The 12,731-nt window shown below is 41.3% G+C and overlaps 1 protein-coding gene across 1 annotated transcript; it reads right to left on the reverse strand.

Annotated features, from left to right (window-relative positions):
- Positions 1-8,429: 8,429 nt before the first annotated feature.
- On the reverse strand, positions 8,430-9,688 carry LOC308609599 (heterogeneous nuclear ribonucleoprotein D0-like). The gene has a single exon (XM_081223317.1). It carries the CDS (start codon positions 9,664-9,666, stop codon positions 8,746-8,748), a length of 921 nt encoding a protein of 306 aa, XP_081079443.1. The 5' UTR covers positions 9,667-9,688; the 3' UTR covers positions 8,430-8,745.
- Positions 9,689-12,731: the final 3,043 nt, after the last annotated feature.

Here is a 12,731-nt window from a genome sequence, read left to right on the forward strand (position 1 = left end):
AGGTAGTCTTTATCAAGTTGTTACTACTTTGATGAAAGGTTTTTTATTTTTTGATCATGAATGGGTATTTGATTTTTTTCAAATGCTTTTCCTGCATCTACTGATATGATTATGTGATTTTTTTTAGTCTGTTGATATGATAGATTACATTAACTGATTTTTGAATGTTGAACCAGCCTTGCATATTTGGGATAAATCCCACTTGGTTGTCTATAATTTTTAAAAATTTGTTTTTGGATTTAATTTGCTAATATTTTGTTGAGGATTTTTGCATCTGTGTTTATGACAGATATTGGTCTGTTCATTTTCTTTTAATGTCTGTCTGGTTTGGGTATTAGGGTAATGTTGGCCTCATAGAATGAGTTAGGAAGTTTTCCTTCTGCTTCTATCCTCTGAAAGAGATTATAGAGAATTTATATAATTTCATCCTTAAATATTTTGTAGAATTCCAAAGAACTACTAGAACTCATCAGTGAATTCAGAAAAGTTGTATTTCTGAATTCTGTTGTATTTCTATACACTAACAATGAATTATCAGAAAGAGAAATTAAGAAAACTATCCTATCAATCACATCAAAAAGAATAAAATATCTGGGAATAAATCTAAGGAGGTAAGAGATTTGCATTCATACACAAACACACACACATAGTGGAATATTACTCAGCCATAAAAAGAATGAAATCTTCCCATTTGCAACAACATGGATGAACCTAGAGGGTATTATGCCAAGTGAAATAAAGTTAGACAGAGAAAGACAAATACTGTAAGATTTCACTTTTATGTGGAATCTAGAAAGAAAACAAATGAATAAATATAACAGAAGTTATAGATACAGAGAACAAACAAGTGGTTGCCAAAGGGGAGGGTTTGGTGGGGGGGAGGAGAGAAATAGGTGAGGGAGATTAGGAGGTACACACCTCCAGTTGCAAAATAAATGTCAGAGATATGAAATGAATGGTATGGGGAATATAGTCAGTCAGTAACTATCTAATATCTCTGCATGGTGACATATCATAACTAGACTTATTGTGAACATTTTGAAATGTATAGGGAATATCCAATCACTGTGTTTTGTAATGGGAACTAACATAGTGTTGCAGGTCAATTATACTTCAGAAACAAACTCATAGGAAAAGAAATCAGATTTGTGGTTACTACAGGTGGGGAGTAGGGAGAGGGAGGATTGGATGAAGGCAGTTAAAAGGTACAAACTTCCAGTTATAAGTAAGTACTAGGATTTTAATGTACAACATGATAAATATGACTAACAGTGCCGTGTGTTATATATGAAAGTTGTTGAGATAATAAATCCTAAGAATTCTCATCACAAGAAAACAATTTTTTCTATTGATTTAATTTTATATCCATATGAGATGATGGATGCTCACTAAATCATTGTGATAATCATTTCACGATGTATGTAAGTCAAATCATTATGCTGTACACCTTAAACTTGTACAGTGCTGTTTGTCAATTATATCTCAATAAAACTGGAAGAAAAGTTTGATAGTATTCAGCCGTGAACCCATCTGGGCCTGGTGCATTCTACTTTGGAAGGTTAATAATTTTTTTTTTAAATCAGCTCTTTCTTTTAATGTTGATCCATACAAGTTCAGAAACACTGACCTGTAGGGTCAAGTGCAAACTCCTTAGAGCAGCACGTGTCTTGTCTCCATCACCCTCCAGCCTCCTTCCTGCACCTTCCCCCATGCCTGCTTCTTACTTGACTAGAGCTGGAAGGTTAATAATTTTTTATTCAATTTATAAAATAGATACAGGTCTAATCAGACTGTCATTTCTTTTCATGTGAGTTTTGGCTGCTTGGGTCTTTCAAAGAATTGGTCCATTTAATCTAGGTTCTCAAATTTGTGGACATAGAGTTGTTCATAGTATTCCTTTTAATACTCTTTAAATTTTCCAAGGGGTCTATAGTGATGTCCCCTCTTTCATTTCTGATGTTAATAATTTGTGTCTTCCTTTTTTTCTTAGCCTGGTTAACAGGCTTATTAATTTTATCAGTTGTTTAAATAACAGCTTTTGGTTTCATTTATTTTCTCTATTGACTTCCTGTTTTTAATTTCATTGATTTCTGCTCTAATTCTTATTATTTCTTTTTTTTCTGCTTGCTTTTGATTTAATTTCCTCTTTTTTTCCAGTTACTTAAGGTGGAAACTTACTGATTTTAGATATTTCTTATTTTCTAATATATGCATTGAATGTTATAAATTTCCTTCTATGTACTGCTTTTGCTGCATCCCACACATTTTGATAGTTGTGTTTTCATTTTCATTTAAACTGTTTTAAAATTTCTGTTGAAATTTCTCCTTTGACCCATGTTTTACTTAGAGTATTGTTTAATCTCTACATATTTTGGAATTTTCCTGTTAGCCTTCCATTATTGATTTCTATTTTAATTCCATTGTGGTCTGACAGCAGATATTATATGATTTCTATACTTCAGATTTCTTAAAGTATGTATTATGGCTCAGAATGTGGTCTATCTTGGTGAATATTCCATATGAATTTGGTAAGAATGGATCTAGTAGTCTGTACATTTCAATTATATCCCGTTGATTGATGGTGTTGCTGCATTCAACTATGTTCTTACTGTTTTTGTGCCTGCTCTGTCTGTCCATTTCTGAGTGAGGGGTGTTGAAATCTTCAACAATGATAGTAGATTCATCTATTTCTCCTTGCTGTTCTATCAGTTTTTGCCTCACATAGTTTGATGCTCTGTTGTTAGGCTCATACATGTTAAGAATTGTTATGTTTTCTTGGAGAATTGACCTCTTTATCATTATGTAATGCCCTTCTTTATACCTGATAATTTTCCTTACATTGAAATGTGCTCTAACTGAAATTAATATAGCTACTCCTGCTTTCTTAGGATAGTGTTAGCATGGTATATTTTTCTCCATCCATTTACTTTTTATCTCTATGTGTCTTTATATTTAAAGTGGGTTTCTTGTAGACAATGTATAGTTCAGGCATTTAAAAAAATCTGTTCTGACAGTCTCTTTTTTTTTTTTTTTCTTTTTGCGGTATGCGGGCCTCTCACTGTTGTGGCCTCTCCCGTTGCGGAGCACAGGCTCCGGATGCGCAGGCCCAGCGGCCATGGCTCATGGGCCCAGCCGCTCCGCGGCATATGGGATCCTCCCAGACCGGGGCACGAACCCGTATCCCCTGCATCGGCAGGCGGACTCTCAACCACTGCGCCACCAGGGAGGCCCTGACAGTCTCTTTTAATTGGTGCACTTAGGCCATTGAAATTCAAAATGATGATAGATACAGTTGGATTAATATCTACCATATTGTACTGTTACTGTCTTCTATTTGTTGTTGTTGTTCTTTTTTCCTACTGTTGTCTTCCACTCTTCTGCCTTTTGTGGTTTTAGTTGAGTATTTTATATGATTCCATTTTCGCTCTTTTCTTAGCATATAGGTTATACTTTAAAAAACTTTTCTTAGTGGTTGCTCTAGAGTTTGCAATATACATGTACCACTAATCCAAGTACACTTTCAAATAACACTGCACCACTTCATGAGTAGTGTGAATACCTTATAATATCAAAATTCCTCCCTCCCACCCATAGTATCATTGCTGTCATTTATTTCACTTTATTCTAAGTGTCATTTATTTCACTTTATTCTCTCTATATATACATATATATACACACACAGAGAAGATACGTAAATATACACACATTATTGAACACATTTTTATTGTTATTATTTTGAACAGTTATCTGTTAGATCAATGGGCAAGAAAAGTAAATTTTTATTTTACGTTCACTTATTCCTTCTTCCATGCTCTTACTTTATGTACATCCAAGTTTCTGACCTATATTACTTCTCTTCTCTCTGGAGAACTTCTTTTACCATTTCTTGCAAGGCCAGTCTGTTGGCAACAAATTGCCTCAATTTTTGTTTATCTGAGAAAGTCTTTATGTCTCCTTTACTTTTGAATGATATTTTCACAGGGTACAGAATTGTAAGTTGATGCTGTTTTTCTCTCAGTACTAAATATTTCACTCCACTCTCTTCTTGCTTGTATGGCTTCTAAGAAGTTGGATATAATTCTTATCTTTGCACCTTTTAAGATAAGGTGTTTTTTTCCTCTGGCTTGTTTCAGGACTTTTTTCTTTATCTTTGATTTTCTGTAATTGGAAAATTATATGCATAGGTATAGTTTTTGGTATTTATCCTGCTTGGTGTTCTCAGAGCTTCCTGGGTCTGTGGTTTGGTATTGGACATTAATTTGGGGAAATTCTCAGTCATTATTGTTTCAAATGTGTCTTCTGTTCCTTTCTTTTTTCTTTTGGTATTCCCATTACACTTACATTATACGTTTTGCAGTTGTCCCACAGTCCGTTGACATTCTGTTCTTCTTGTTTTTTTCAGTCTTTGTTCTCTTTGCTTTTCTGTTTTCAAGGATTCTCTAGCTTATAGATTCTTTCCTCAGCCATGTCAAGTTTATTAAAAAGTCCATCAAAGACAATCTTCATGTTTGTTACAGTGTTTTTTATCTCTGGCATTTCTTTTTGCTTCTTTCTTAGCCTTTCCAGCTCTCTGCTTATGTTGCCTGTCTACTTTATCCATTGGAACCCTTAACATATTAATCATAGTTATTTTAAATTCCTGGCCTGATAATCCCAACATCACTGCCATGTCTGGTTCTGATGCTTACTGTCTCTTCAAATTGTGTTTTTTGCCTTTTGGTATGCCTTGTACTTTTTTCTTGGTAATGGGATTTGATATACTTGGTAAATGGAACTACTGTAAATAGGCCTTTAGTAATGTGGTGGCTAGGTGTGGAGGAGGGAGAGGCCAGTAGTCCTATGACTAGTTTTCAGTCTTTTCGTGAGTCTCTGCCTCTGAACTGTGAACTTCACACACGTTTCTCATTTTTCTCCTCCCCTCTTAGGTGATACAGAAATGGCTAGCGTAGACTGGGGTTGAGTATTTCTCTTCCCCAGGTCAGTTAGTCTCTGATAATACCCCAGGAGGTTAGGCCCTGGTTCACTAGGGCAGGCCTTGTTAAGAACAGATCGCTTTGGGCTGTTTCAAAATGGTTCCTTTTTACCTTTTCCTGCCAAAGCCCAAGGGGATTTTTCTATGATATTTACTGTGGGAATCTGGTTGAGCTCCTGGAGATTAATCTGATGATATTGTGGGTGTCCCCCTGTAACTATGTCCTCTTGGAGTTTTAACTCTCAGACTTGTCCACACTGAACCTCCAGCAGTCTGTCAACTACAGTTCTCAATTTCCTGCCCTAGCAGTGGTGCCCTTGGTAGTTTTTACTTGTGAATCTCTCCTGTGCTAAGTGTCAACTCCTTGTATTTTTGCCTATCTCCCCAATCTTGGGGGTAGTGGTTTGCCTTGTGTCCTCACCTCTCTTTTGGATCCAAGAAGAGTTGTTGATTTTTAAAAGTCTTTCCAGTTTTTTACTTGTTAGGATGGAGTTGTGACTTCCAAGCTCCTTACATGTGGAGCCATAAACTGGAAGTGTGATTTGATTTTTAAGCTTCGCTTCCTTACTGTCACCCCTGGATCAGAATAGCTTAATTTTCAGTCCATGTTTGGTCAGAGGTTCTGATAAGCTCCTTGAGCCACTCAGGCTCAAGGCTCTTTCCTGATGGATCTGTGTATGCCTTGAGGAATGCTTTCTAGTCCCACATTTCCCTCTGATTGTTCCTGAGGGTGCAGCCTAGAACATATGTATAGCCTTCTGTATCCCCAGGGATGAGTGTGACCCTAGGATTGTTCTTCTTGTCTCTTTCCCTGGTTCTCTCTGTTCAAACTTCTGGCTTGTCTGCTATTTCACTTGTTGCTACTACTATCTTGGAGGTACCAGCCCCTTCTTAATTGCTCACCAGCAAGATCTCCATTGTTTTTGACTATGCCCTTAGGTAGGAATCTCTCCTTGCTCTGTTCCAAATAAAGTCATTCCCCTTAGGCAGAAATGCTGAGCTCTTCTTTGTTGCCCACTTCTTCCCCTGGGTGGAAACTGGCACACTGCTGCAGCTGGGGGCAGGAGCATGACAGCTACTCTTGCAGTGACACCCCTACTATATGAGTAGATGTTGGGGAGATGGTAACCCCTAATCTACTTAGCATGCCCTCCTGTCCTGCATCCTCTGCCAAATGAGCCAGCCTGGGTGAAGGGGATCAGGGTCCCAGTATTCTTGAGCTGTTACCCCTGGGGTAGAGCCCTTACCGTAAGAGTGAGAACTGAGTGGGGAAAGGAAGACCCAGTCCTCTCGTTATGCCTGCCAATAATAGCACTTCTGCAACACAGATCTGGGAAAGATGAGAGTGGCTGGCAGCCTGAGTCTAGGACCTGGAGGGAGAGGGAACTCCCAGTTTATTTTTGTTTTAAATTAAAGTTGACTTTCAACATTATATCAGTTTCAGGTGTACAACATCGTGATTTGATACTTTTGTATATTACAAAATGATCACCACGATAAGTCTAGTTACCACTTTTCACCATACAAAGTTATTATAGTATTATTGCCTATATTCCCTATACTGTATATTATGTCCCCGTGACTTATTTATTTTATAACTGGAAGTTTGTGCCTCTCTATCTCCATCACATATTTCACTCATCTCCCTACCCCACTCCCGAATTCCTACTTTCTTGACAGCACTCATCTGGAGTAGCTTCCATGACATGGAGGTGGTGTGGATAGGAACAGGTCATGGCTCAAATGCCACAGACTTCCACTGTTGTTATTGAGATTCAGTTGATTTTTTAAAAATAAATGTTTTTCCATTTGCTGTATGCCCTTAGGACACTTTCCAGAGACCTTAAGTGGTTGTTTTAATGGTTTTTCCAGGCAAATGGTTGTTTCACTGGGGAGAGGGGGTCCAAGAGCTCCTTAATACCACTGTTGCAGAAGTTCCATTTTCATTGATTATTTTAAAAACTGGAAGTAGAAGGTTTAATGTACCAACAGAGACCTCTATGAAATAGAGCTTACAATGAGGCCATTATAATGTATGTAGGCCAGCAATATATCCTTGTTAGCAAGCTGAAAACTCAGTTGGTAGCTGTGGGTCTTTTAAAAAGTAAAAGTAAAAGGAGTACTTCAAAGTAATGGCTTCAATTTAGTCCAGTTCACCAAAATTTTATTGACTTCCTCCCTTGGAATACCAATTTTATGGTGAGTGATCTTTGTTTTACTTTTTAAGCTTTTTTTGGAAAACCTGAGGCTCATATTAATACATTATTTGTGGTTATCAGAATGTCCCATAGATAATATGGTATGGTAACTAAAGCAGAGAACTGAAAGTCAAATTTCTTTTCTCCCCATCCCCTTACTCTCATTTTTAATACCAATCTAGGAAATATTAGAAATCACTTAACTGCTAAATTGGTTCATTCAGCTGCAAAATGGAACTAATATTGTGTGTCACAAGGGTGTTGTGAAGCTTAATAAATATTGCTAAAGCATTTGTTTCCATGAAAACTCCTGTATTTGTTTTATTTCAAAAATATATTTCTTACACTTTAAAATGTACCCATAAAGTAAGGGCTTGTACACACATGTAAAATAGTTTAATCTAGTGTGTATATAGCCAAATGGAAAAGAGCAGTAATATAACTATAGTGTTGATTTATTGGATATATATCCTGAGGAAATTGTGGTTTTCTTTTCTTTTTTCTTTTTTAATGGGTGTTGAATTTTGTCAAAAGCTTTTTCTGCATCTGTTGAGATGATCATATGGTTTTTATTCTTCAGTTTGTTAATATGGTGTATCACATTGATTGATTTGTGTATATCGAAGAATCCTTGCATCCCTGGGATAAATCCCACTTGATCATGGTGTATGATCCTTTTAATGTGTTGTTGGATTCTGTTTGCTAGTATTTTGTTGAGGATTTTTGCATCTGTATTCATCAGTGGTATTGGTCTGTAATTTTCTTTGTATAGTATCTTTGTATAGTATCTTTCTGTAGTATCTTTGGTGATGGTAGCCTCATAGAATGAGTTTGGGAGTGTTCCTTCCTCTGCAATTTTTTGGAAGAGTTTGAGAAAGATTGGTGTTAGCTCTTCTCTAAATGTTTGATAGAATTCGCCTGTGAAGCCATCTGGACCTGGACTTTTGTTTGTTGGAAGATTTTTAATCACAGTTTCAATTTCAGTGCTTGTGATTGTTCTGTTCATATTTTCAATTTCTTCCTGGTTCACTCTTGGAAGGTTACACCTTTCTAAGATTTGTCCATTTCTTCCAGGTTGTCCATTTTATTGGCATAGAGTTGCTTGTAGTAGTCTCTTAGGATGCTTTGTATTTCTGTGGTGTCTGTTGTAACTTCTCCTTTTTCATTTCTAATTTTATTGATTTGAGTCCTCTCCCTCTTTTTCTTTTTCTTTTTTTTTTTTACACAAAAGGATTTATTAAAAAACCAGTAAGACACTGCTACATCATGACACTGTCACACTGGGCTTTTAACATGAGACTTGCTCTACAATACTGGGGAGGGCGGGGCATAAAACACAAATTGATTCTGAAGCATAGCAATTAAGAAATAAAACAATGAGAGCAAATTTCTTTTAATGAGAACTCAGAATTAAACTTCAGGGGGACCCAACGTCAAACTTCCATTCAGGGACTTGATACAAAAAATTTAGTTTGAACTGCTATTAGCAGGTGGCAGGAGCCACCTTCAAATGATTCTTCAATTTGGAAAATACTGCTTCACCACCTGTTGGGGATAAGTTGCAAATGGAATAATTTAGTATGGTTCGTAGCTATTTTGATGACCACCTCGCCTGGATACTTTCCCATAACCACTCTGCTGGTCACCACCTCTTCCATGAGCTCTTCCCGCAAATCCTCCTCTAGATCCCCACTGTTGCTGTTGCTGATGCTGTTCCTTTGACATAGCTACTTTTATTTCACATTTACTAAGACCAACATTGTGGTATTTCTTTTCCATTATCTTCTTCACTGGTTCCTCTTCCTTAAAGGTAATAAAGCAGAATCCACGCCTCTTATTGGTCTTGTTGTCCATGGAGAGCTCTATGGATTCAACCTCACCAAAACTACCAAAGTACTCCCTTATTTTCTCTTCAGGTGTATCTGGAGAAAGGCCACCAACAAAAAATTTTTTAATAGGCTCTTTTGTTTTCATGGCTTTGGCCCTCTTAGGATCAATCACCTTCCCATTCAATTTATGTTCTTTCTGATCCATGACCTTATCTACACTCTCCGACTCTTTAAATAGCGCAAAGTCAAAACCCCTTGATCGCCCTGTGATAGGATCTAACTTCAGAGTGCAGTCTACGACTTCACCAAATTTGGAGAAGTAGTCCTTCAGATCTTTCTTTGTAGTGTCCCAGCTAAGGCCTCCTATAAACATTTTCCATTCTTCCCGCTGTGCCGTCGCTGCTTCAGAGTGTCGTGGGGAGGAGTTTGAATGGCCTTCATCCTCCTCGTTCTTACTGGCATCGATCTTCGCCCCCTCCGACTCGGTGCTGCCTCCTTCGGTGCCTCCGGCCGTGGTTCCGCCCCCGGCCCTGGCTCCGCTTCCCACCGCCGCCACTGCCCCCTGCGCCGCCGCCACCATGGCTCCCTCCTGTTCGCCCGCCGAGCCGCCTACCGCCACTGTTGCGGCCGCCGCCGCCCCGTCCCCGCCAAACTGCTCCGCCGACATAGTGCTACTGCCTCCGCCGCTGCCGCGAACTGAAACTAGCAGCAAAGTAATCCCTGCCGCTGCCACGCGCCCGCTCTACCGCGCGAAGCACACAAGACAGAGGAGGCGTGCGTGGCTGCAAAGGCTCCTGCGCCTCTCCCCGGCCTGCCCCCCTTGCCTCCCACTCTCACGTGGCGCGCACTCCCACCCTCGTCTGCCACACTAAAAAAGAATAAGAAGGACCCCGGAGGAAGATGGCGGAAGAGTAAGATGCAGAGATCACCTTCCTCACCACAGATACATCAGAAATTCAACTACACGTGGAACAACTACAGAACACCTACTGAACGCTGACAGAAGACCTCAGACCCCCCAAAAGGCAAGAAACTCCCCACATACCTGGGTAGGACAAAAGAAAAAAGAATAAACAGAGACAAAAGGATAGGGACTGGACCTGGACCAGTGGGAGGGAGCCGTGAAGGAGGAAAGGTTTCCACACACTAGAAACCCCTTCGCGGGCGGAGACTGCAGGTGGCAGAGGGGGAAAGCTTCAGAGTAGCAGAGGAGAGCACAGCAACAGGGGTGTGGAGGGCAAAGCGGAGAGATTCCGGCACAGAGGATCGGTGCCCTCAGGCACTCACCAGCCCGAGAGGCTTGTCTGCTCGGCCGCCGGGGCGGGCGGGGCTGGGAGCTGAGGCTCGAGTATCTCAGTCGGAGCGCAGGGAGAGGACTGGGGCTGGCGGCAGGAAGAGAGCCTGAAGGGGGGGTTAGTGCACCACGGCTAGCCCGGAGGGAGTCCAGGGAAAAAGTCTGGAGCTGCCGAAGAGGCAAGAGACGTTTTCTTCCCTTTTGTTTCCTGGTGCGCGAGGAGAGGGCATTAAGAGCGCTGCTTAAAGAAGCACCAGAGACGGGCGCGAGCCGCAGCTAAAGGTGCGGACCCCGGAGACGGGCGTGGGACGCTGGAGCTGCTGCTGCCGCCGCCACAAGACCTGTGTGCGAGCACAGGTCACTGTCCATCCCACCTTCCGGGGAGCCTGTGCACCCCGCCACTGCCGGGGTCCCGGGACCCAGGGAGAGCTTTCCTGGGAAAGCGCACGGAGCGCCTCGGGCTGGTGCAACGTCACGCCGGCCTCTGCCGCCGCAGGCCCGCCCCACACTGCGCGCCCCTCCCTCCCCTCTGCCTGAGTGAGCCAGAGCCCCCGCATCAGCGGCTCCTTTAAACCCGTCCTGTCTGAGCGAAGAACGGACGCCCTCCTGCGACCTACGCACAGAGGCGGGGCCAGGTCCAAGGCTGAGACCTGGGAGCTGTGAGAGCAGAGAAGAGACAGGGAAATCTCTCTGTGCAGCCTTGGAGGCAGCGGATTAAAGCTCCACGGTCCACTTGATGTGCCCTGCGTCTGTGGAGTGCATGAATGGACAGCGAATCATCCCAAATTGAGAAAGTGGGCTTTGAGGACAAGATTTAAGACTTTCCCCCCTTTTCCTCTTTTTACAGCGAATTATCCCAAATTGAGGAGGTGGACTTTGGGAGCAAGATTTTCGATTTTTCCCCCTGCTCTCTTTTTGTGAATGTGTATGTGTATGCTTCTGTGTGAAATTTTCTCTGTATAGCTTTGCTTCCACCATATGTCCCAGGGTTCTATCTGTCCGTTTTTTTTAATAATTACTTTTTAATTTTAATAACGCTACTATATTTTATACTTTGTTCTATTTTACTTTACCTGCTCTTTCTTTTTTTCCTACCTTCCCTTCCTCCCTCCTTCCCTCCGCCCCTCCTTTCCTTCTTTCTCTCTTTCTTTCCTTCCTCCCTCCCTCCCTTCTTCCTTTCACTCTCTCTTTTTCTTTCCTTACTCCCTCCCTCCCTCCTGTCTGTCTTTCTTTCCTTCCTCCTTCCCGCCTGTCTTTCTTTCTTTCTTTCTTTCTTTCCTTCCTCCCTCCCTCCCTTCTTCCATTCACTCTTCCTTTTTCTTTCCCCTTTTCCTCCCTTTCTTTCTTTCTTTCCGTCCTTCCTCCCTCCCTCCCTCCTTTCTTTCTTTCTTCCTTCCCTCCTTCCTTTCTTTCCTTCTTCCTTTCTTTCTCTCTCTTTCTTTCTTCTACTAATTCTTTCCTTCTACTTTTTCTCCCTTTTATTCTGAGCCGGGTAGATGAAAGGCTCTTGGTGCTGCAGCCAGGAGTCAATGCTGTGCCTCTGAAGTGGGAGAGCCAACTTCAGGACACGGGTCCACAAGAGACCTCCCAGCTCCACATAATATCAAGCGGCAAAAATCTCCCAGAGATCTCCATCTCAACACCAGCACCCAGCTTCAGTCAACGACCAGCAAGCTACAGTGCTGGTCACCCTATGCTAAGCAACTAGCAAGGCAGGAACACAACCCCACCCATTAGCAGAGAGGCTGCCTAAAAACATAATAAGGCCACAGGCACCCCAAAACACACCACCCGACGTGGACCTGTCCACCAGAAAGACGAGGTCGAGCCTCAACCACCAGAACACAGGCACTAGTCCCCCCCACCAGGAAGCCTACACAACCTACTGAAACAACCTTAGCCATTGGGGACAGACACCAAAAACAACGGGAACTACGAATCTGCAGCCTGCAAAAAGGAGACCCCAAACACAGGAAGATAAGCAAAATGAGCAGACAGAAAAACACACAGCAGGTGAAGGAGCAAGATAAAAACCTACCAGACCTAACAAATGAAGAGGTAATAGGCAGTCTACCTGAAAAAGAATTCAGAATAATGATAGTAAAGATGATCCAAGATTCTATTTCCAAGATCCAAAACCTTGGAAATAGAATAGACAAAATGCAAGAAACAGTTAACAGGGACCTAGAAGAACGAAAGATGAATCAAGCATTGATTAAAAACACAATAAATGAAATGAAAAATACTCTAGATGGGATCAATAGCAGAATAACTGAGGCAGAAGAACGGATAAGTGAGGTGGAAGATAAAATAGTGGAAATAACTGCTGCAGAGCAAAATAAAGAAAAAAGAATGAAAAGAACAGAGGACAGTCTCAGAGACCTCTGGGACAACATTAAACACACCAACATTCGAATTATAGGGGTTCCAGAAGAAGA

The sequence above is a fragment of the Mesoplodon bidens genome (genome assembly GCF_964165515.1).
Source record: "Mesoplodon bidens genome assembly, chromosome: X".
In the NCBI taxonomy this organism is placed as follows: Eukaryota; Metazoa; Chordata; class Mammalia; order Artiodactyla; family Ziphiidae; genus Mesoplodon; species Mesoplodon bidens.